Below are 25,885 nucleotides of genomic sequence, written 5' to 3' on the forward strand. Positions count from 1 at the left end.
ACCCGTGTTGCTATATTCAGACCAGCACAACAGTAATTTGCCAGCTTTGCGTCACATTGCTTAAATAGTAAATGCATTTGCACCACTTTGTGGACTCGTGTGTGTGTTGGTCTAGAAAAGAGGTGTGTTAAGGCACATTGTTGGCAAGTAGCTATTTTGAGGAACTACAATAGACTGCTCAATACACCACCAGAAATCAGGTCTAAAGTCCAGTGCCAAGCACATTAGTTATGCGCCTTAAACATTGCTTAATACACACAGGATGTACAATAATATGCAAACATGTTTACAAATGAAAAATACTTAAAGGATTAAAATATTACAAAAATTATTGTTTTTCCATAAACACAAAAAACACTATCTCCATGCCTTCTTCATCTCGGGGGGCTTTTTTCAGTTTATTCATGACAATTTGCTTTTGTATAATGTTATTATTAGTAGCAGTATTATTTATTATATGCATATTTATATTTGTTTTATTAAAAACAAGCTTAGATTTGTCCACCTGTCAGGTTTTGGACCACATGGGGCAAAGGACGTGTGTTTGGATATAACTCCACACTTTGTTATTACTGCTCAATTATTCATTTGCTGGAAATTAGAACTGAATTTAGAAATAGTTTTGAAACAAATCTTTGTGCTTAACAAATGAAATTAAATATGCAGGCTAATGGATGTCTTCAGCGGCGTGCGTACAGCATCGTTTCCTTTTCCACAAAAGAAAGAAAGAGAAAGTAAAGAGGCCGATTGGAGGAGGTTCTTTCTTTATCCTAGCAATGCAGATGGTCTGTTTAACTGTTTTCTCAATAGTGAAGCATTCAGTTTTTTCACTTACAAAGCCTGCCATGTACATAGCAAATGTGCCATGGCACAATAAAAGTGACTCTTAAAGGGAATGGAAGATGCAACTCTGATTGGTTTATCAATCAAAACACACCCAGAACTCATTAAGAGAACAAGCTCAACCCTGTTAGACCATGCGCTGGGGCACAAACTGCATTTTTCCATCCGTAAAATAGCAAAAGTAGATTCAGACATGCCCTAATGCTTTTGCACCATGCACTTCAGACTTTGCACCTAGATCATTGAAATAGAGCCCTTGGTGTTAGAAATGCACACATAATACAATGTTAATATGCATTAAATATGCATCATGAAGACTTGATCAAAATATCAAGTAAATAACAGCTCTGTCAGGAGATTGGTGGCCATCTGCCTATCATACTGAGCAGAGCAAAGATGGATATGCACCACAAGCTGGCAACAGAAACTGCATAATATGCATTCAAATTAAATATATGCAAATAAAATAGACCGGATGCTTTTTAAAAGAAATCACAATGAATGAAAGTCAAACCAGTGAGCGTCTGACAAACAATTGCACTTCTGCATCAAATCAGCAGGATGCCCTTCTGGATCTTTCACTAACTTTGAAGACATAATTGACTACGCTTACATGGACATATGTAATGTAGCTATTTACTTTAATATACAATAATATAATTAAGGTGTTTACGTGAAGTGCTTTCATGTAAGAGTTTCCTGTAATTTTGGGTGACTTTAACTGCACTTCACTACAGTTTCACCTTCACTCATGAACATTTATGCCTCTGTGACAAACAGGCGTATTAGACGCAAATAAGGAGTAAGGACTGATGAGAGTGTTATGGAATTTAATAACACACACCAAATGGCAAGAAAAAAACTTCCGCATTTCGCGATGTGTGTGCGGTTGTTAACTAACAGCCGCATGTGTGGATCTTGTCGGAAAATATGGCGAAAAGTCCTACATGACGATAATAGTTTGATTGCAGTGCTACTTCAATAATGCCACTAATAGGCCTATATTCATACTCAACATCTTAATTCCATTTGTGTTTAGTTCAGTTATAACTTTAGTCGGATTAAAATAATCAAAAATCGCTGTTTACATGTTGACTCTTAATCAGAGTATTGTATTAATCATATTAAAATCATATTAAAATATTGTTGTACGCACATCAAAAGCAAGTATGCTATGGCTCACGCTTATTGACAGTGAAAGCTGATTTATGGTTAGTTTTATGGTTAGTCGTGTCAGGAATACAACCATGTTGTCCTCGCAGAAACAGGCTCAGCCATCACACTGAATCAGGTAAGCTGTATATTTATGTTTCAATGTAATTAATTCTATGCACTTTAAACGCAGCAAGTAATATGTGAATGATGTTTTCACATGCATTATAATTTTGGCCTGGGGGGGGGGGGGGTGAAGGAGGGCACCAGTAATATTTGCCAAACTTGGGGGGGGTGTGTGTCCTAAAAGTTTGAAAACCCCTGTGCTAGAGAATCATTCAAATACTAGCTCTAAAGTGACGTCAGTTTCTGCTCTTCTGATGTCAGCTGCAGATGTGAATGAATGGCGGAAGAAAGTAGTTCCTCGTACAAAAGGATTTTTGAGATTCTCCATGTTTGATTTTTTCCTCATATACACATTGATGCCATCAAACTGTTATAAATGAAATATCACAGTTGTAGCAGTGCGATATGGCTGTATATAGTCACTTGTGGGACACTAAGGCACTCGACCTGCAGCCTCGAGCAACACACGCCTCCCACCACTGCTGATATACAGCCATATCACACTGCTACCTGTGTAATATTGCTCATATATATATATATATATATATATATATATATATATATATATATATATATATATATATATATATATATATATATGGCAACTGTATTTTCACAACTAATGTTAACTAACATGAACATATACTATGATTAATGTATTGTTCAAATTCATACAACCTTATTGTAAATATTAACATACTGCATATATTATTTGATATGTTCTCTAAAGGTTCAGTAAGCTGTTCCTTAAAAAAAAAATAGAGCAAAATATATTTCACTTGTCAGGCTTAAGGCTTACAGGGTTCAACTTCGGGCATGCTTCTTAATGCATTAATAAATTCCATCTACTGTACAAGAACAAACAATCTCCTGGATTTACAATTCAGCACAACAAAGCTCGAGGGATCACAGCAAACAGGTGCCACGGTACGGCAAACCCAGTAGCTGCCAGTGACAAAGAGAGGGAATTCTCCACAGTAGCTCTCATGACAAGCTGCTAAACTAAATTATTTTGCAAGTACACTACAGAGACCGCTGGGAAACGGGGCGAGAGAATTTGTCCTGAAAACAGAATACCACGCTGGAGTCTAATTGATGTGCACAATTCCGTGCAATGCAGAGGAATCTTGAATGGCTGCAGTTCACTTCGGCAGTCATAGCCGGAGGGCACAGATTCTTTGTTTATTCATGCGGATGTTGCAAGGGCCCATCTATATCCATTTGCTGAGAGATATGTCAGCTGGCATTGAGTAAGTCTGCAATTACGGAGGAAAACACTCCCATTCGGGGGCCTAATTATCATTATCAGTCTTATTAAATGGGAAACTGGTGTATGAATTTTGCATGAGGAAGTGTTTCTTTCCATTTTTGCACTTTGAAGGACATAACAAATATTTCAATTGTACAATAATTGAGAACACGCATTGACCATCATTACTGAATTGTGGCGAAAAATAAATAAAAGATCAAATTTATGCTGTTTCAACCATATTAGAGCCAACTGGAAAGTCAAGTTTATATTAATGCAATATCACACCACTGTTATTTAAAAAAAGGTACAATAATTATGAGATATTTCTTTTACTTAAATGAATCAAATGATAATAATTTACTTATATTTAATTTCCAAATGATCAGCATTTTTTAACAAATCAGTTGATGATTCAATGATTTAAATGATTCACTCATACATTTAGAATCTTAAATTTAAATCTGATGTGTGAATCATTCAATGACTCAGTCCTAAAAGGAGTCGATTGCTGATTTTCTCAATGATTCAATAATAATAAATTGGCTAAATGACCCTACTGAAAAAAACAGCTTACACCAGCCTAGGCTGGTTGGCTGGTTTTAGCTGGTCGACCAGCCTGGTTTCAGAGGGGTTTTGGTCATTTCCAGGCTGGTTTCCAGCCATTTCCAGCCTGGTCCTAGCTGGTCAGGCTGGGAGATGACCAGCTAAAACCAACTTGACCAGAGCCAGGCTGGGAGCCCAGCCAAAACCAGCTATGTCCAGCTTAAACCAGGCTGGTCAGGCTGGTTTTAGCAGGATTTAGCAGGTCATTTTCCAGCCTGACTAGCTAAAACCAGGCTGGAAATGGCTGGAAACCAGCCTGGAAATGGCCAAAACTCCTCTAAAACCAGGCTGGTCAACCAGCTAAAACCAGCCAACCAGCCTAGGCTGGTTTAAGCTGGATTTTTTAGCAGGGAAATGATACAACTACTCACTCATGAAGACAGTAACATTTTATCCATGAATGAATCACTATTTTTGAATAAACGGATTTTATGAATCATTCCACGATCAATATAGATCACATTTTCTTCTTGAATGCATCAGCGTTTTTGAATCAACCATTTGAATTAATGATTCAAATATATAAAGATGATAATTCGCTCTTAAATTATTCCGAATGTTGAAAAATCAGGAGAACAAATTTCATGGCACTGAATGTGTTGTTTTTAAATATATAAAATAATGTTTTTGCTATTAGAAAGTTATGTTTATGTTAGCAGGAAGTGGCTAGGCGATAGAGCCAAGCATATTTAAAAGAACATGGAAAAAGTAGCAGAGACTGACATACATTTTGATAATTCAAGGTAGAAATCCAAAGTAATCGGTTTTTGTTTTTCTAAATTTTATTAATATAAAAATGTTAGAAAGAAGTATACACATATTTAGGAAAAGGGATGATTCAATGATTCCAATAATTTGGTGTTTTTGGATAAATCTGGTGGGTGAATAATTGAATCACTCCAGATCCATTTTGGCCAAAAAAACGATTCAATCAATCATTCAATTAGTAATAAAGAAAGTGACACTTTATTCCAGATCAATTTTATAAACGCATCAGTGTGAATGAATCATTTAAATTAATGATTTAATGACCCACTCATCAAGATGGTCTCGTTTACTTTGACCTAATCAGCATGTTAAATAATTCAATGACTCACTCATAAAAGTAAACATTTGTTTCTGGATTATTTCCCATTTTTAAATAAATCATTAAAACGAAGTATTATAAATTTATAAAGACTCAATCACTTATTTTTAAAACAAATCGGTTGAACGATACATAATTAACTCAAAGGAAGTCACGTTTTGGACCTGAAGGAATCTGCATTTTTGACTGAATCACTTAACCTTTGTGCATTGTTTAAATTTACTACCCTTGTGTTATGTTAAGGAAGAAAACATCCACTGCTTTAAAAATGCAGCAGTGAATATATTTTAATTTTTTGTATAAATCTGGTTATCAACCTCAGTCCTGATCAAAACTACTAAATTGTTTAGAATTTTTTTTCTTTAATTGCCGAGTTCACAAATGATGTCACTGATTTGGTGAAAGAAAAAAAAAAAACACACAGAATGATGTATTTTCAATGTAAAAAGTAATTGTGGATTCGAATTTTTTACCTTTAATCACAGTCTTGGACATGTGAACGATTAGTAACATTATTTGCTTTGATGCATTGCTAGATTTACTGTTGGTTGGCTGTTTTTGCCCCATTGACTTCCATTATAAGCACATTTGATGGTGCATAAATATACAGTCTTTGTTTTTGTTTACCCCATGTAGTTCTGAGACCTGAGATGCATATTTTGATTTTCTGAGACACATCAAGGTGAATGCATAAAGGTCACTCTTACACACTTACAGACAAACATTCACACACTTTAATTTGATGTTATACTTCATAAAAATACAGAAAAAAAAAGAAAATTAATCAAAAACAATGCATCAAAGGCAATGTTGTTTCACATGTCCAAGACTTTGATAAAAAAAAGTCTACAATTACTTTTTACAATGAAAATACGTCATTTTGTGTGTTTTTTTTTTCACCAAATCAGTGACATCAGTTATGAATTTGGCATTTAAAGAGTTAAAATCATGTAATCGTCTTAACAATTTAGCAATCTTGATCAGGACTGAGATTAATTAACAGATTTATGCAAACAAATTTACAAATAAATAAATAAATTCTGATGCAGTTTTACAGCAGTTTCATTTAGTGGATGTTTTCAGCCTTAACATAACAAAAGGGTAGTATTTACCTAGAGTGTATCATTGAGGGGTTTTTTTATTCAAAGCATTTTCTCAAAATATGTGTCAAAATAAGATATGTCACCAAATATCATTCTGCTAGCTGAAACATAAAGAAAGTTCTGGCCAAATTAAGACACAAAATCACCCCAGCACCATCATCATCCCCAACAGCACATAAGGGTTAAATGGATGAGCTCAGTGTTTCATCACCATCCGTGTGCTGTGAATATGAATGAATCAGCTTTTTGAATGAATTGTTTGAATGGATTCACTCATAAAAAAATAAAAATAAAAACAAAAACAATGTAACCTGCTGAAAGACTCCAAGGATAATGCACACACTGAGATTTAAACCAAAGTGATTTTTACAAGGCTGCTTTTGAATGGTCAATGAAGAAAGATGCATTTTGCCTCAAGAATGCTGTAGGCATGACATATACCAGATAAGCAAAAACTAACTGATGAAACTAACCAGCCAAACTCTGCCTCCTTGCCTACAGCTGTAATCTCCAGCACGTTTATAGCCCATTTTATGATAGCAGTCCGTTTTCCCCCCCAAACAACTTTTCAATTTCAGTCTCAATCCCCTTACTTGTTACACATTTATGATTCCAAAGCAACCCTGTGTGTATAATGAATTTGCGATATTTCATTGGTTTTTTGCTGCAATGTATTTTCTGCGTATCCTATTTAGTGTCTAGAGGGGCTGAAATTGATAGGACTGAATTCTAGGCCAGCTGTGCCGAAACAAACATATGAGATCTTTTTGTGCCGCGACGCCTATTTTCAAATCTAAAAATTTAATCCATTTATTAACATGGAATGGGGTAGTTTTGTGCAATGCAATTTTCCCTTTTCTTTTTGTTGTGCTGTACAGGACAATCACCTGATGAAAGTCTGGGCATACATCAGACGTTTAAAGCTTTCACATCCAACTGCTAATGAAAAAGCCATTATCCCAATGCTGGGTTTCACATCTATTTCCTAATGACTAAACCAAAACCAAAAGCGTAAATTGAAAGCAAAGTGGGAGATACTCACATAGCCCCATAAGACATGGTGGTGCAAAAACTGTAAAATAGATAGTTTGCGTCATTTTCACACTCATGCTTCTGTTTTGGTCTTTCTTTAAGGTATGATTAGCTTTATTAACAAACCCATGACTATGACTTTGAGCTTAATAAAGTTTTAATTCTCAGCTTACTCTCTCAGAAATAAAGGTATGGAACCTGTCACTGGGGTGGTACACATTTAAGGTACACATTTAACTAAAGGGTCCTTATTAATACCTCAAGGGTACATATTCATTCATTCATTCATTTTTTTCAGCTTAGTCCCTTTATTAATCTGGGGTCGCCACTGCGTAATGAACCGCCAATGTGTCCAGCATATGTTTTACGCAGCAGATTCCCTTCCAGCTGCAACCCATCTCTAGGAAACATCCATACACACTCATTCACACACATACACTACAGATAATTTAGCCTGCCCAATTCACCTATACCACGTCTTTGGACTGTGGGAGAAACCTGAGCACCCGGAGGAAACCCACGCGAATGCAGGAAGAACATGCAAACTTCACAAAAAAAAAAAACGCCAACTGATCCAACCGAGGCTCGAACAAGTGACCTTCTTGCTGTGAGGCGACAGCACTATCTTCTGCGCCACTGCGTCACCCAGGCTTCATATTATTACCTAAAAAGTACAAAAGTGTACCTCTTGAAATTTGTAGGTACTAACACACCGAGGTGGAAAGAGTAATAAAATATTCTACTCAAGTAAAATTACTGTTACTTTAAATTTTTACTTAAGTAAAAGTAAAGTTATATGTCTATAAATAAACTCAAGTAAAATTAAAAATTAACGTACTCATGAGAAAAGAGTAAATATTTCTCAAAAGGGACAATAGACTCTCAGAAATAAAGGTACAGGAGCTGTCACTGGAGCAGTACCTTTCCAAAAGATACATAATTTTCCCTGAAGGGTCCATAATGGTACCGCAAAGGTACTTTTTAGGTACACTTGGGCACTTAAATTCACCTTTGAGGTACCACTGTGGACTCTTTGGGTACAAATATGTATCTTTTGAAAAGGTACTGCCCCAGTGACAGCCCCTGTACCTTTATTTCTGAGAGTGTAGGATATAAATCTCCTGTTAGTTGTTTTTATTTGTATTAGCAACTTAAAAAATTGAAGACAGATAACAAAAAATGATAGATTTATTTAAAATAATTGACATATTATCCTGTTTAACAATTTAAACTAATTCTAGTGGAACATCTGCTATGTTAGCTAAATTGTGCATAGGCAATCAAATATCTAATCCTGGTCCTAATGAACATTAGCAATGTTGCGAACACAGTTGGGCAAGTTACTTCCGAATGTAATACTAAAATAAAAAATTACTGATATTACTAGTCACTTATTTTTTTACAATACAATGTTAATATCTCAGAAATGCATTTCACTACTTTTGTATTACTTTTAGGTTACTTTAACCAAAATAACCACAGAAGTATTACTACATTTTCAAAAGTATGTCTGTTTTCTAGTGGTGGGCTGTTATCGGGGTTAATATGCTGCATTAACGTGAGACTCTTATTGTGCGCTAAAAAAATACTGTTATGTCTATTCTACACAAGCTATGATGACTTTTACCTTGATATGTTAGTGCGGATATATACCTGGCCAAATTGCACTATAGTGGGCGAGAACGAGTTTCGAACCTGTGTGTATTCCTACTGGGAAATTACCACATTAAACGTGACGTGCTAACACAGATGCAGTTCACTAGAGTGAATGTGATTAATGTTAGCTCCACATCTAAATATCAGGCACCTGTAGAGTTTATGCGTTCGAGTAAAATATATACAAATAAAATAGCCCAGATGCTTTTTAAAATGACCGTGAATGAAAGTCAAACCGGTGAGCCGTCTGACCAAAAAGTGCCCTTCTGAATCAAATCAGCAGGATGCCCTTCTGGATCTTTCACTTACTTTGAAGACACTACTGACTATGCTTACATGGACATCTGTAATCTAGTTATTTGCCTTAATAGACAATAATATAATTAAGGTGTTTACGTGAAGTGCTTTCATATAAGAGTTTCCTGTAATTTTGGGTGACTTTAACTACAGTTCGGCAGTTTCACTCATGAGCATTTCATTCATGCCCCTGTGACAAACTGGAGTATTAGACGCAAATAAGGATTAAGGACTGGTTAGAGTGGTATGGAATTTAATAATGCATGCCAAATGAAAATAAAAAAGTTCAGCATTTCGCGATGTGTATGTGTGTGGTGTGTGTGTGTTTGTGTGTGTGTGTGGGTGGTCCTTTACTGACATCCACGTGTCTTGGATCTTGTTGGATAATATGGCAAAAGTCCTACATGACGGTAATAGTTTGATTGCAGTGTTTACTTCAATAACGCCACTAATATATGCATACTCCACATCTTAATTCCATTTATGTTTAGTTCAGTTATGACTTTAGTCAGATTAAGGTAATCAAAAATCACTGTTTCGAGTTTATCTAGGTCTACAGTTCAAAATTCATGTTGAACTGAATAAACAGTTAGTAAACACAAGTACAAGTTTGCATTTTGATGTCATTATTTGGGTAGCACACACATTCTGAATGCCTTCGGTAGAATTCAAATGAGCCATTTTAACCTAGATTATTCTAGATTAATTCCAAGATTACAGTGAGATTAATCTAGATTAAAAATAATACTGTTTTCAAATACATTTTGCTATTAATTGTAATTATTCAGAGAGATTTTTGGTTTGCATTAAGAGTCTGACACCAGCCAGTGCTCCACGCAGAGATCTAATCATTTGACATGTTTTATTTAAACATTAAAAATATTAAATGTAACAAAATACAATACTTTAGGCAAATCATACTTAAGTAAAAGTAAAATTACATATTTTAAACACTACTCTAAAAAATATAAATTCCAGAAAAAAAAAAAAAAAAAAAGTCCAGTAACGTGAGTAAATGAAACCCATTACTTTCCACTAATACATACCTTTTAGGTACTGATATGGACCCTTTAAGTACAAATGTGTACCTTTGAAAAGGTATAACCCCAGTTACAGCTTCCGTACCTTTATTTTTGAGAGTGTATTAATAACTATTAAGGTAGTAGGTTTGGGAAGAATTTTTGTGTCGAATTATGGATATAGAATAAAATAATGCAGAATATGTACTTTATAAATACAAATAAAAAAACGAACATCTGATTAATTATCACTTATCAGGTGATACGTTAATGGTTAAAAGTGACAAACTAAACTAAGCTAAGCTGAGCTGAGCTGAGCTAAGCTAAGCTAAGCTAAGCTAAGCTAAGCTAAGCTAAGCTAAGCTAAGCTAAACTAAATTATTAAAGACTTTCCAAAGTCATATTGTTTGTCCCATCATGCTACAATTTTTAATGTAATCAAAATTAAAGTTGGACAAAAAACATCAAATAAACTTGACATTCATTCATTCATTCATTCATTCATTCATTCATTCATTCATTCATTCATTCATTCATTCATTCATTCATTCATTCATTCAATCATTCATTCATTCTCCTTCTGCTTAGACCTTTTTCCCAGTATTGGGAAACACTCATAGACTCTGATTCATACACACTCATGCACCAAGCAGTGTCTTTGCACAGTAGGGGAAACCGGAGCACCTGGAGGAAATCCCACATGGACACAAGGTGAACATGCAAACTCCACACAGAAATACCAACTGGCACTGCCAGGACTCGATCCAACAACCTTCTTGCAGTGAGATGACATTGTTAACCATTGAGGCACCGTGCTGCCCCATTGTCACAATTTCCTATAGTTAAAAAAAACATTAGCTCATTATATATATATATATATATATATATATATATATAATATATATATATATATATATATATATATATATATATATATATATATATATATAACAATAAATGCGTGTTAAAGTTTTTACCTTTACAGTCTGTCCATTTTAAATAAGCTACATAGCATGATATAAATACACATTTCTATTAATAATAAGCAATAATTAACTTTTGCTTATATGATTCTGGTTGTTGTATTTTACTTAGGTTTTCTACCTTCTAGTGTTTCATTTGATTCCAGAAGTCTGTTTTTCTTTTCTTTTTCTTTTTTTTTTTCATTTTACAATTTTTTTTGCAAAACTTACTTTAAACAAATAAATAAATAAACAAATAAATAAATACATTTCAGAACAATTTACCCCAACCTTTTGTTAAATATGTGCATATTGTTATGTGGATCATGGCAATTGTGTGAGATGCAAGTGAGAAATATGCTTCACACAAATATAACAAGTGCGACACATCTGTCTTGAAAATAGGGATTAAATTCATTAAAATAAATTAGGGATAAAAAAGTTAGATAATTATAACTCTGTTTTTGTGTGTATAATTATTCCTATTATTTTGAAACAGTGGAACAAATCATACAGAATAAAAATATATAATATTACAAAAAATAAACTTTGTACTGACCTGATATCGCATAAGAACTATGTATAAATAATTCTGTCAAAGTTTTATATCCCTAAGAAAGAAAGAAAGAAAGAAAGAAAGAAAGAAAGAAAGAAAGAAAGAAAGAAAGAAAGAAAGAAAGAAAGAAAGAAAGAAAGAAAGAAGTGTTTGTAACAGCATGAGGATGAGGAAACGATGACCAATTAAAACATTTGGGGGTGAATATCTCAAGTAAGGCAAAAATAAATTGACGCTCGGTTGAAAATCAAATGACTGTCAAGGTCCTTGCTATTTGTAGCCACATAAACCCTCCTGTTAAGTTGTCAGAATGTTTAAAGCATAATCATTTGGCGCTGTGCATCATCACATTGCCATTTCACTTCCCATTAAAATCACAATTATGAGATGTGTCATGTTACAATTCGTTCTGTAGTCCACAGTGCTCCTATTGAAGCATTTATATTTATGTTTAGCACATGTCCACTCGGTGTCTGAACACATCACCGAGGCACAGCTCACAAGACCTTCTAAATAGGTATTCCTGAGGGCCCAATAAATGTTTACTGTGATGTCCTGATATGAACTCAAATGCCCGTTTGAGGAAAATGGCCACCATGAAAGGTCAGTCAGAATTCTTGCTTAGTGTAGCAAAAGCTATATAGCAATATACATTGATCATGGTCAATAGGCAGCAATGTATGCTGAGTTTTCATGCTTTTTGATGCCAATAGTATCCTTGCTAAAAAAGCACTTTCAAAAACATAAAAGCATATGTAAAAAAAAACAAATAAATAAATAAAAAATAAAATAAATAAATAATAATAATAATAATAATAATAATGTTATATAACGCTAATATACTAGTACACTAATACACCATACTAATATAATAATAAAATAATTATGCCCCCCTAAAATGCCCCCCTAAATTATTAGCCCCCAGTTTCATTTTTCCCTATTTAATGTTATTTTATTTTTGCCATGATGACAGTAAATAATATTTTACTAGATATTCTTTAGGTAACACTTTATTTTGATGGTTCATTTAAATATTAGTGGACTGTCTGCCTAATATCTGTTTATACTGCTTCTTCAACAGACATTTAACTGACTATAAGAAACTTATCAAGTACATGTTAACTTACACTAACCCTAACCCTAACCCAAAATCTAACTCAAAACCTAACCCAAACCTAACAGTCTACTTATAATCTAATTAGAATTTGTTGCCATGTAGAAGCAATGTAACCTAAATTCAACAAACGAGCCATAACAATTTTCAAGACACTTCTATACAGCTTAAAGGGGCATTTAAAGGCTTAAAGGCTTGGTTAATTAGGTTAACTAGGCAGGACAGGGTAAGTAGGCAAGTTGTTGTATTGTAATGGTTTGTTCTGTAAAAAAAAATTATATATACGTATATATAATATATATACATACATAGGGGGCTAATAATTTCGAAATTATTTTTAAGTTTGAAAAATTAAAAACTGCTTTAATTCTAGCCAAAATAAAACAAATAAGACTTTCTATATATATATAAATATATATATATATATATATATATATATATATATATATATATATATATATATATATATATACAGTTGAAGTCAGAATTATTACCCTCCCTGTTTTTTTTTTGTTTTTTTTTTGAAGATATTTATTTTCATATTTAATTTGAAAGTAGAGTTTCAATGCATCTGATTGATGTCAAATGTATAAATACAATTCAAAACCATTTAGATTTAAACCTGAGCACTTTTGTAACATAAATTATTTCATTAATTTCCATTTAGTCTATTTATATTATTTTTATATATGTATTCTTTTAAAGAAACCCAAAGGTAATGTTATAAATGTATGTGCTTCTTGATATAATCACATGCTCAGCTGTAGTTTTTAATCAGTTGAATGGGTGGAGTGTGCTGACAAAGAGTTGACTATATGATCAATAAGATTCAACCAAACACACTGTTTAGACCAATACTTAAAGACTATGCTTCATCATATGTTTGTATGCCTGTATAATAACTGGCCTCAAAGGACTGCCCTTTGAGCAACCAGAAGGAAACCTCTTGAGTTTCTTATGTATTGTTCCCTTGCTGCAAGAACATGAATATTTTTTTTATCCTGACAACTTTAAAAATCAATCAATGAGTCAATCAATGAATCAATGAATCAATCAATGAATCAATCAATTAATCAATTAATCAATTAATCAATTAATCAATTAATCAATTAATCAATTAATCAATTAATCAATCAATCAATCAATCTAACCAACCAACCAACCAACCAACCAACCAACATTAAAATAGCATAATTTACATAATGTTTACTTTGATAGCTGAGCAAAGCATTAGAATTATTGGCAATGATAGGCAGCGTTTGTAACTTGTGACTAAACTAAGCCTCATTTGCATAGAAAGGATGTGTGTTTGCACTGAAATGAATGACATTGGCTTTATTCAAACATGACTGGAGCGACGCCAGTATATGCTGTCACTCCTCCAGGTGTTCAATCACATTCTGTGCAGTTATTTACAAGAGTGACAACTGTGTTCAAAATTAAATTAACTCCTCGAAAATTCAGCTAGCGACACCTGTATTTATGCAAAATCAACACCACTGCTACAACAGCGCAGTAATGCTATCCTTATTCAGACACTGGCAGATTCAAATAAGGATGCTTATAAAATAAAACATTAAAAAAAAAAACAGAGAAAAGACCCACTAGCAATTTTTGACTCTGCCTACAATATAGTTTCTTGTTGCCAGATATCATACGCAGGAGAGAAAGATTCATTCATCTGAATGCATACAGATTGTGTAAGTTATGTTATTTATTTATTTATTAATTTATTAATTAATTTATTTATTTATTTCTCATTTTTTTCTTCCCAGGCTCATTCTGAAAATGTACCACTAAACGCATTTCTGGAGAATGCCAAATATGTCCCAGGAGCTACATTTTTTGCAGTATTTATTTTCGCGAACCCACCAGAGGTTGCTGTGTACAATTTTTGAGATCTCAAATTTGTCTCGCGAGTGCCATTCGCAACTGGTGTTCTCATGTAAATCCACCAGACGCCGCTGTCGACTGACTGACTGACCCACTCTCCTCCTTTCCTAAACCCAACCAATAGTGTTTTCAAAAGTACTTATTGACCCGTAAACCCACTTCCCTGAACCCAACCAAAAGTTTTAAAATGCAATCTAGAAAAAGAAAAGCCCTGGCCTGATTTTTACCACGTTTTCAGATTTTACCACAGTCTCACCCTGTTATTTACTTGTTTATTTTATTTTTTAGCTTCAGTTTTTGTCTTACCCACTTTCTGGAATCGTTCTTTGTCGCACTCGAACCCCATCGTTGTGATTAAATTCTCTGTGTCTCAAGTCTGCCAACTTACATGGTGAGCTACTGGACAAACTGGTAGCTGATCAAACTGGTAGGTGATCAGCTGGCAAGCACAAAAAGGTCATACCACCTCATAGCATTAGTTTTAAAGAAATGCAGCCATACATAACTCCTGCAACGTAATTCGTAATCTCCAGAAATGTACAGTATATAGCGCTACGTTTTCAGAATATGTTGCTTTTCTTACCTGTTTGTTTGTGTTTTCTTAATAAACACAATAATAATCTTGTTTATGTTCATATTCATCTAAGTTTTCAGGATTTTCTTTTTTATGTACAGTGGGTGATACTTTAAAAGGAGTATTATTGCTGCGAGTTGTACCGCCACCGCACTAAAGGATTAAGAATTTGTTTTTACGTATAACTGCAGTTTGCGACTATGCTGCCTGGGGGCACAAAGGGCCAGGATGCGAACGAACAGAAATATACAGTAGCTATAAATACTCTGCTACTTGTAAATGATGATAAAACAATGAAACAAAGCATTATATGGTAACAAGCTTTTTTATCATTGTAAACTTGTTAAGTGAAATGAGGATAAAATGAAAGAACTAAAAGACAATGAAAATGAAACTACAAACATACATACAAATAAGTAGGCATAAATAAATAAATAAATAAATAAATAAATAAATAAATAAATAAATAAATAAAGCAGTGTTTAGCCTAAATATAGAGAGATGTACAGTGTTTGTTATTTTAAAGTGATAGGACAGTGGATAAATAAGCTTTTTCATTGACATTTTTTATTTATAGATTTCATTTACATTTTCGTTGTTGTATATAATTTACTATCTCATTTCATTTCTCAATTATTGTACATAAATAATCAATGAATAATTAAAAAAGCCGAACTAATTATTTATTTCAAGACATTACCAGCAAAACACAGAGAAACGGTCCAGCGCATGGTCTCTTAAGCTTAATGCTATTTCATCAAAAGCATAAAAATAAATTGACCTACCTCAACAGATCACTAAAATTATAATAAAAAATAATTTTTACGTAAATTAAGCCCCGCAAGTTTATTTTTAACAATATAGTTTCAGTTCAGTTTTCAAAACGTCAATTTTCCTATTAATGGCTTAGTGTCTTTTGTGTTTTAAATTCAATTTCAGTCCCCTTGCATATGCGTGAGAAATATAATGTGCACATAACAGCATACAAAAGGAAAAAGCAGTCAAAAGTTATAGCCAATTAATCAAAATTAGTTGTATTAAAATACATCTGAAGTATAAAAAAGAAAACACCTTGTCAAAACAGTCTATATAGGGTATTTTTTATATGCCTACTATAATTTAAAAGAAAGTGGGTTATATTATTTTAATTCTATATTTAATTGTTTACGTGCAATGTATAATCATTATATTAGGTGTGTAAGAAATAGGAAAAAAATATAATTTATATGCCAAGCAGTTAAAGTTTTTAAATTCCTCCTCCATCAGATGGCTAGTCGACTGTATTATTAATTTAAGAGTAGGGGTTCCATGTTTTTAAGTGATTTATTTATATACACTTGAAGTCAGAATTATTAGCCCCCCTATTTATGTTTTTCCCCAATTTCTGTTTAATGGAGAGACAATTTTTGAACACATTTCTAATCATAATAGTTTTAATAACTCATTTCTAATAACTGATATATTTTATCTTTGCCATGATGACAGTACAGGTTAGGGTAATTAGGCAAGTTATTGTATAATGATGGTTTGTTCTGTCGACAATCGAAAAAAATATATAGCTTTGTGAGATTATTTAACCTAAACAAAATAATATTCCAACATAAATACTAGTTGGAAACAAATTGAGGCCAACCAAACAAAAATATAACAGAAATTCAGGAAGTCTGATCACAACCAAACTGACCTCCCAAATGAAACAACTACAGAGTATTTATACAAAAACGGTGGATCCACTTAAACAACATAGGGGAAACAATAAAACAACAATCCCCTTATCACTACGTCGCATTGGTTCCGCCACGCGGGATCACCCGGACATAAATCTTTGACGCACACGCGAATCAGCCCTTTGCCAGTAAACATGGCGGCCGATCCAGCAGACCATAGCGTCACCAGTCATCCTCCACTGCACTCTCCGGTAACTTTAACTCAACAGAAATAACCATAAGATAACAGAAACAGTGCAAATGTAAACTAGAATGTGTGCACTCCAAACCAGTAAACAACGTACCGAAACAAATTGTGACATGTAATGTTCAGAACTTATATTATAAATAAAGATATGAAACTAAGGAAAGTTGTCAGTCTCTATTACGTAAAGTGCTTATGGATACGATGCCTGTCTGTATGTGTGTAGTTCTAAGCAAGGTGCGCGTATGTGTTGGTTAATTGTTTGGGTCTGAGCGAATGTAAGTGTATGTTTATGTGTATGCGTGTGATTCTGAGCGAATGTGCGTGTGTATGTATGAATGAATGTCTGTGTGTGTGTGTGTTACCCTTAGTCTTGTGTGGCCATATGACAGGCCAGCACAAGCTTAAAGGGGCTAATAATTTTGACCGTAAATGGTTTTCAAAAAATAAAAACAGCTTTTGTTCTGCTCGAAATAAAACAACTAAGACTTTCTCCAGAAGAAAAAATATTATCAGACATACTGTGAAAATGTCTCTGTAACACATCATTTGAGAAATATTTAAAAAAGAAAATAAGTCTCTGTGAGTGTATGCTGCAAATAAATTTTCCCTACGAGGACCAGTTAACTAACTAACTAACTAACTAACTTTAGTCATTGTTTATGTAATGCAAATTGTTTTGGCAATACTGTACGGTACACTATTTAATTAATCAATTCTAACTTTTTGGCTGATTTGTGAACAGGATACAGAAAACAAATCACACTGAAGTGAACATCTGTTCATTCTTGCTCATCCTTTTTTTTTTGTGACAAACTTGGCATTTGCTGGGCTCACAGGTAGTCACACTCAAACAGAAAACTGTAGAGTTTCGCACAGCAGCCTCTTTCCTGACTCTCAGGTTTCTCATTTTGTGATTAGAAAAGCATGCATGCGGTGATATTATTAGAAAATGAGACATCAATGCTATCACTATGCATTTTTTATGACCCCTCGTGACATTTGAAATGTCATTTGAAACACTGACCCAACTTTGGTAGCTCAATAATTGAACAACTGCACTTTCGCTCTTTGAATTCAAGGACACTCATAGGCATTCTCCTGTAAATGAATGACAATGATGAAAGCCTCAGAAATGCTTGACCCTCCAAACTAAAAAAGCTGCCCTTTCAAGGTCCAAGGCCAAGCGGGAAGGACGAGTGATCCCGGTGTTTTGTGAGCGCTCCGACTCTGTGAGAGTTATTGTTCCATCCGAGTAGCATCTATTAAGTGCGATTCATCAAATAAGTACAGAAGGCCTTTGCTTTTCTCCAAAAGGGAGCAGGCGGGGAAGATGCATGAGTTGCCCTGGAGGTGCAGCCAGGCGCAGATGCAGCTGGGCAGCTTTGATTAAGAGCGTCTTAGCCAAGGGAAGGACATAGGTGAAGCGTTTCACCTGCGCATTCCGGCACCGAGCCTCTCGTGCAGTTAATTATCATCCTGTCTCAGCAGAAAACACAGATCACAAGGTGCACTTTGGTGCGCTTCGAGAGGACCGGAAGAACAGCTGAACACATGAGAGTTCGAGATTGGCAAGAGGTGCCGAAATCATTTTCAGGCTTTTAGGCGCAACCCGCCGAGCCGTTTAACTGCCGAACGTGCGATGCTTTCCACACAATGCCTGCCAAGCTAATGTGGCAAACGTCAGGCACGGGATGAATAAAGATTCCCATCAGCCGTGCTTGTGTTATGGGTGACTAACCTCTCGCTGAACCGCTGCACAGCCTTCCGCGAGACCCTGACTCTACGGTTATTTGCAAATGCAGCTGCCCTAAAGCAATCCATCCCGACTCTACCACCTGTGGCATCCCTCGAGACTTTTTTATTTCCTTTCTAGCCTTCAGCCGCACGTCTTAGCTCTTTCCTTAACTTCCGAGCATGTGACGCTACTTGCATTTGCAATCTGTGCTAACGAGAGGCGCAAATCCAATTTAGTATGCTAATGCGCTTAGATGCGTGTATGTCTCCGAGGAGCGTTTCTCAACAACAAGGTTATGCAAATGCCTGAGAGTGCACTGAAGGGGACGTTGTGCCCTCACAAAGGACGTGCAACATTAGGCAACGTAGGCAAAAACAAGGTTTCAGGGCACTGTAGTCCTTTTAGCCTGGGATCGCGTAGCGGGGTGGCTGACATTGATGTGTACCGGCGGCAGGTGATGAGTGTATGTCTGTGAAGTATGGAAAAATTACAGTCGGATGTTTGGCTCTCTCACTTGGCCCACGGGAATCTGCTATTAAAGAAGCTACGGACCATTCTGGAAGAGGACCATTGATTCGGTTAATTTTATGCTGGAAAATGATTTCCCCAATGGCCAGTTTCACCAGAGTGCATTGTGTGTGGAAAAAAGTGCTCTAAAGCAAAAGATAAAGCACCTCATGCTCTCTGTTTAATGTGGATGTTTGGAATTCATGACAGTTTCGTTTGGCCCTAAAGGGCCCTCGTGCATCGAAAAAAGAAGAGGCGCATAAACTACACTTATAAGTCAGACATCTCATTAAATCTGATTCACATGACATAAAAGCATTAATGTAGACAACTGACCCGCTTGTCACGCTGCTGAAAAACCGCCACATTTCCTTTCAAGTCTGATCTGCTGACACATTCATTATTTGTAGCCTTCTGAGATATTGATGGCATTTTTTTCAAGAGTGTGCTACAGAAATCCATTAAATAGTCTCAAAAGTCGTGTGTCTTACCAAATGTACCATCCATCCTATCTGTACGCAGACAAATTTCGAACAATTTTTTAAATCTGAAATTGTGAGTACATTTCACAAATAATTACAACGGAATGCCAAGTATTCCATTGAACATTTCGTTTTCCATCAGTGTTGGTGCATGTGCCATAAGAAGATGTCCAATCTGAAACCTGAGCAAATATCTAGAACCAGGTCCAAAACAGGGAACTTGTTACGTCAGTAAGTGAAGAGTGGGCTCTGCTGTGTTAAAATGAAAAAAAAAAAGGTGCCGCTCTTTAATCAATGACCATTTCCAGCTCTGACAGAAAAACAGTAGAAAGAGAAGGTGTGATACATATTTTCTATAAGATTACTTCACAATCTAAAGCCAGTTCTGATTACTGATTAGTTCTCAGTCAGGTGAATTGAAGCATGTTACGAATATTTGTCGTATGATGTTGTCTACCTCACTATAATCAATTGAATTCACTTTTATTTTTATAGTGCTTTTACAATGTAGATCTCAGCAGAGTGTTTTCACACCTCTAGTTTGAAAAAAGTAAGAAAAGTGGGTGAGTCCAGCTCTGTTTAGGTTGAAGTGTCGGGGGAGGGAAAGAGGGAAGGTTTTGCCAAAAATGGAAGTTTTAGTTCAGGAGGCAAAACAACACTCAGATGCAGGGGAAAAAGACAGTGTCTATATTTACATGGATCATCAGTAATCAAAATATTTGCCAAATTATTAATTTGTTGACTTTAACTGCAGTTTTTCACTTTCACTTTCATTCAGGAACATTTCATGCATGCCCCCGTGACAAACGAGGTTTTGGATGCGAGGAACTGCTGGAAGAGTGTAGCTTTAATGGAAATTTGATACCGCATGTTGTATGAGAGAAAAAAAAACCCTCCGCATTTCTCGGTAACTTAGATGCACTCTGTAGGTAGCGTCAGAAAGCCATGTGTGTATATACTATCCTGTCACAAAATGCGGCAAAAATCCTACATGACGTTAACAGTTTAATCAAGGTGTTTATAAGTTTACATTCAGAGAGCAGCATTTACAGCGGATCTGTCAGTCCATAATATTTCAGTGATATTAACATACTGTAAACTTAGTAACTAAATCAACTTGACTAAGGTCTGTCTTTAAAAACTGAAAAAGGTCTGCTGACGATACGAACTAACTTTGCCATCTGAATAAACACAAACAAAGAACACCAAATCTGTAGAGACAGGACAATCAACACAAACTGGAACTGCGTCTTTTTTTAAAAGAGGATGAGTGGCAAATGCGGATTTCACTATTTCCAGAAGCCAAAAGCTCTCCGGTAAAAAATGTTCCTTACAAACATATTTTTGTTGCGTGTTAGCAGAGCACTGTAATTCACATGTGAGTGCAGCTGTGGTCTCATTTTGGGGAATTGAATACAAAACCTTATAAAACGTTGCAGCACATTTATAAACCCAACAATGACGACCCATGTCTCCAAACAATTATTCTACTTTCAATTGTTTTAATTACGGTTGGCAACACAACGTGGCATCTCTCTGCCATCTGAGCACTGTAACAGGTAAAAACAATCTTCGAAGCTTTGATGCATATTAATGAAGTTGCACATCATTTGTAATAGAGCACGCTGATTGATTCGAACCAAGTCTTTCTCATGAATTAATGCTGAAAGCTCAAAGAGGTCACATTGTACCCGCCGGTACAGACATCCAGTCTACACACTGGAATTTATACAATGATCTCATCGCCATGATGTTGCTTAAAAATTTCTTTTCAAATCAGAAGAATGAATTTGCTTGACAAAACAACAAATTTTCACTTTTTTGTGAAATATATGGGTCCTAAAAGTGTTTTTAGCAGCGTGTGACACGTATATGACTGTCAACATCTCAAAAAATGTGTTTTGGTGTTTCGTGACCCTTTAACATAGAAGTTCTAGTAAACTGAAATTCTGTCAGTCCAGTTTTCAGAGTTGAAGTTCAGTTTAGTTCAGTTCAGTCTGGTTTAATTTTTACTGCTGAAAGATCAAACACTTAAAAGCAAATCTATTGATGCGAAGCTCCACAAGTCCTAAACCAAGCAAGCCAGTGTTGACAGTGGCGAGGAACAAAACTTCACCAATTGAAGAAACTGAAGAAAAAAAAAATACTTGAGAGAAACCAGGTTCAGTTGGGCACGACCATTTCTTCTCTGGCCAAACTTCTTTTGTAGAGCCGCAGGCTAGGCACCAAAGGCTGGAGAACACTAAAATCAATTGTGTAGAAGCTGCAGTCTAATAACATTCCATGTCCTTGGGTTAAATTTACATTCATGCATTTGATACCATCACTGTATTTGAATGGTTCTAAGGTTGGGGTTAGGGATTTGGAGTAGGTTAGGGAGATATTACAACATCTCATCGCACCTTTCTACATTAAAATTTACACTGGTAGCACAATCTGATGGATATATTATATTTCATAATCAAGATGTAATGGGCAGCACGGTGGCTCAGTGGTTAGCACTGTCACAACACAGAAAGAAGGTCACTGGATGGAGTCCAGGCTGGGCCAGTTGGCATTTCTGTGTGGAGTTTGCAAGTTCTCCCTGTGTTCACGTGGGTTTCCTCCAGGTGCTCTGGTTTTCCCCCCAGCATACCTGCCAACACTCATTTTTCCCAGAAGTCTCCCGTATTTCAGACCCATCTTCCGCCATTCTCCCATTTTGTTGTTTCTCCCAGAAGACTCCTGTAAATTCAGCCCCCCCACTCCCACTCAGTTTTTTGGTACAGTCTGTAACACCCCCGGATCACAGACTTTGGTATAGTATTCGATTTCAGCGGCTTCCCGAAGACGGTGCACACAAGTCCAAAAACGTGGTATAGGTGAATTTGGTAAGCTAAATTGTTCGTAGTGTATGTGTGCGAATTAGTGTGTATGGATGTTTCCCAGTGGTGGGTTGCAGCTGGAAGGGCATCTGCTGCGTAAAACATATGCTGGATAAGTTGGCGGTTTATTCCTCTGTGGTGACCCAAGATTAATAAAGGGACTAAGCCGAAAAGAAAATGAATGAGTGTGTGTGTATAATGCGAGTATCATTTAGTCAGTATTGGGTTGTGGCTCAAAGTACATGCGCTGTGTAAAACAAATTTTGTTTTTGTTTGGCAGTTCATTCCGCTGTGGCGATCCCTGATAAATAAGGGACTAAGCTGAAGGAAAATGAATGAATGAATAACAAGATGTGCTTTCTGACAAAGATGGTACATTCTAAACGGGAGGTTTGACAATCTGACAAGGTAGAACAATTCAACAGAAGTCTGATACTTTAAAACTAAAACCCTTGAATTGCCATTCTCTCATATGCTGGCTCCGTCTCGCATACAACTGTGCATATTTACACACACAGAGCAATATAGTGCAACAGTATCACTGTGCTCAATAGCAACATCATTCTACCACCCACTCTCTGTGGCTCTATTTGAGACCAGCAAGACTTTTGGGCTGAGGTTAATCAGATATTTCCACCCTAGACTGCCCATTTCTGTTGAGCACTATAGTTTGAGAATAAAACAGACCCACATCAGAACGATATCAGTGAAAATGGGACATGATAGTCTCTAAAGTGTAAGTTTCAGTGTAAGTCTTTGGGTGTTTATTGCCTGTTTAATCTTGAACCAAACTCTAATCACACCAAGCTAAATAGATATAATTATTCATAATCAGCTAAGAAAAGTAAAAACAAATTTCACCTTAACAATGTAACAACTGGAATTGCACTATTATGCAACAGGTAAGTACATGCATGTAATGATAATGTGATAATGATAACTGAACTGAACTTGAACTACACTGCTTTAATTTACTATGATCTTTTATGTGAAGCGGCCTTGACACAATTTACATTTTAAAAGCGCTACACAAATAAAGGTGAATTGAATTGAATTGAATAATGTTTAAACTAGAGCGACCTACATTTTTATTTAGAATCACCCCGTGCCAGTTGAAACTGCTCAGTCATTTTAATCTTCCGAAGCATTGGCAAAAAACGGTAAAATAATGTCTCTGTTTAATTTATTAGCAAAGAGACTTCATGTCATGGTATTGATTCATCAATTTGGCTCACCTAGAGAGGCGTTTGGCATCCAGCCTGGCTCAGCTGTGCAGGTGAAGGGGGTTTTGCGAGAAGAGCTTTAAGTGTGTGTGTCTGCAAAGTGTGTGTAATAGCTCACCATCTGTTTTGAGAGTCAGGGGCGTCGGCGGGCTCAGGACCCTAGCGTTGGTCACAGTGTTCTTCACTTGGCACACGTAGCTGCCCACGTCTGAGGGCTGCACCTTGGAGATATACAGATTTCCAGTTTCCTGCGAGATGAATCGCCGGCTGTCCTCTGCCACGAACGAGGGGAGCTCATTGAACACCCAGCTGTAGATGATCTCTGTTGGGGGCAGAAGGAGAGCAAGCAGATGAGCTACAAGAGCAGCGCACGTGTCCCGAAGGAGAGGCCTGTCTAAATCTGCATTGTAGTACACTGACCTTGTCAGAGCAAGGGCTCATAGAGAGGGAGTATGGGAGATGATGTTTTAGTGATAGGGATTAATTCACTGCTTTCTGCTATAGGGTTCAGGGTCAGTTATAGCAATGCATAGATGTGTTTGCATGTAGTTTCTGAACTGCAGTAGAATGAGAACATTAACTGTATATACAGAGCAGATCCCACAAAATAAAGCAGAACATTATAACTTTGCCTTATAGTAATGTATGTCCTAAACAGCAGTGCTGTTGTATTTGGCACTGAATTCAGGCAAGATCAGACTCGGACTGGTCCAAAACCATATTTTTAGGGGAATTTGGCCTTGACCTAAACATAAACTCTAACGAACTGGTTTCAATTAGTAATAAAAACAACCCAGGCTCATTGTGGATTTGAACCCAGGGGTCCGTTCTTCATACTGTTCTTCATACCTTAGATTTAGCAGATCCTGGATGTTTTAATCTTGATAACTGATCTCTGGCTTATTTGGTTCTTCAAACAAGTTCGCGAATCAGATCAAAATGTCTGGATGAACTGATCTGAGATTGCTGCGTGTGTTGTGAAGGGCAGGTCTATCGATCCTTGAAATCACGATCAGCAATGCAACGATTGGCTGACGGCACAGCAGCGTAATGACATCATCTAATTAATATTCAACTCTCCGTGTGAGCAAAATTATATACAATTTAGAGTAAACGGTTTGTTAAATATGATGACTTTCCTCATTTGTTGTGGGCTGCAGGCTTTACACTTTCATGTGTCTAGAGTAGTTAGCTTTTATTTAATTTTACAGTTAGAGTGAATTTTCTTTATTATAGTAGCCATAGTAGTATCATAGTCGCCGGTTTCTTAATCAGTATAAAGAATAACTGGATGATTAAATTAATTTTGCATCACAAAGGCATTTAGATATTGTTAAAGGTGTCTTCAACTTTTGTGAAGCATCAAATCATCGTCATATTAACTGTCAAAACATGTGCATGACTGCATAAAAGTATTATTCATTCATTCATTTTCTTTTCGGCTTAGTCCCTTTATTAATCAGGGGTCGCCACAACGGAATGAACCTCCAACTTATCCAGCATGTTTTTACGCAGCAGATGCCCTTCCAGCCGCATCCCATCTCTGGGAAACATCCACTCACACTCATTCACACTCATAAACTACGGACAATTTAGCCTACCCAATTCACCTGTACCGCATGCCTTTGGACTTGAGGGGGAAACCGGAGCAACCAGAGGAAACCCATGCGAACGCAGGGAGAACATGCAAACTCCACACAGAAACCCCATCTGACCCATCCAAGACTCGAACCAGCGACCTTCTCGCTGTGAGGTGACAGCACTACCTTCTGTCACAGTTCTGTGGCTTATGGCTACTATAATTCACCATTTCTTTACTATAAAGAAAATGAATTAATGAATAAAAGAAGCCAAATGAATGTTAAAAATTGCTAAATTTGTTGCTAGGTGC

General features: G+C 35.9%; 1 protein-coding gene across 2 annotated transcripts in view; it reads right to left on the reverse strand.

Moving 5' to 3' along the window:
- The window catches only part of cntn5 (contactin 5), a 519,869-nt gene that overhangs the window by 167,667 nt on the left and 326,317 nt on the right, over nucleotides 1-25,885 (reverse strand). For both annotated transcript variants that reach the window (XM_056477908.1, XM_056477906.1), the window contains exon 8: nucleotides 24,113-24,316. In XM_056477908.1, the coding sequence (XP_056333883.1) occupies nucleotides 24,113-24,316 (204 nt within the window). The remainder of the gene's footprint in view (nucleotides 1-24,112; nucleotides 24,317-25,885) is intronic.

Source organism: Danio aesculapii, chromosome 18 (assembly GCF_903798145.1).
Source record: "Danio aesculapii chromosome 18, fDanAes4.1, whole genome shotgun sequence".
In the NCBI taxonomy this organism is placed as follows: Eukaryota; Metazoa; Chordata; class Actinopteri; order Cypriniformes; family Danionidae; genus Danio; species Danio aesculapii.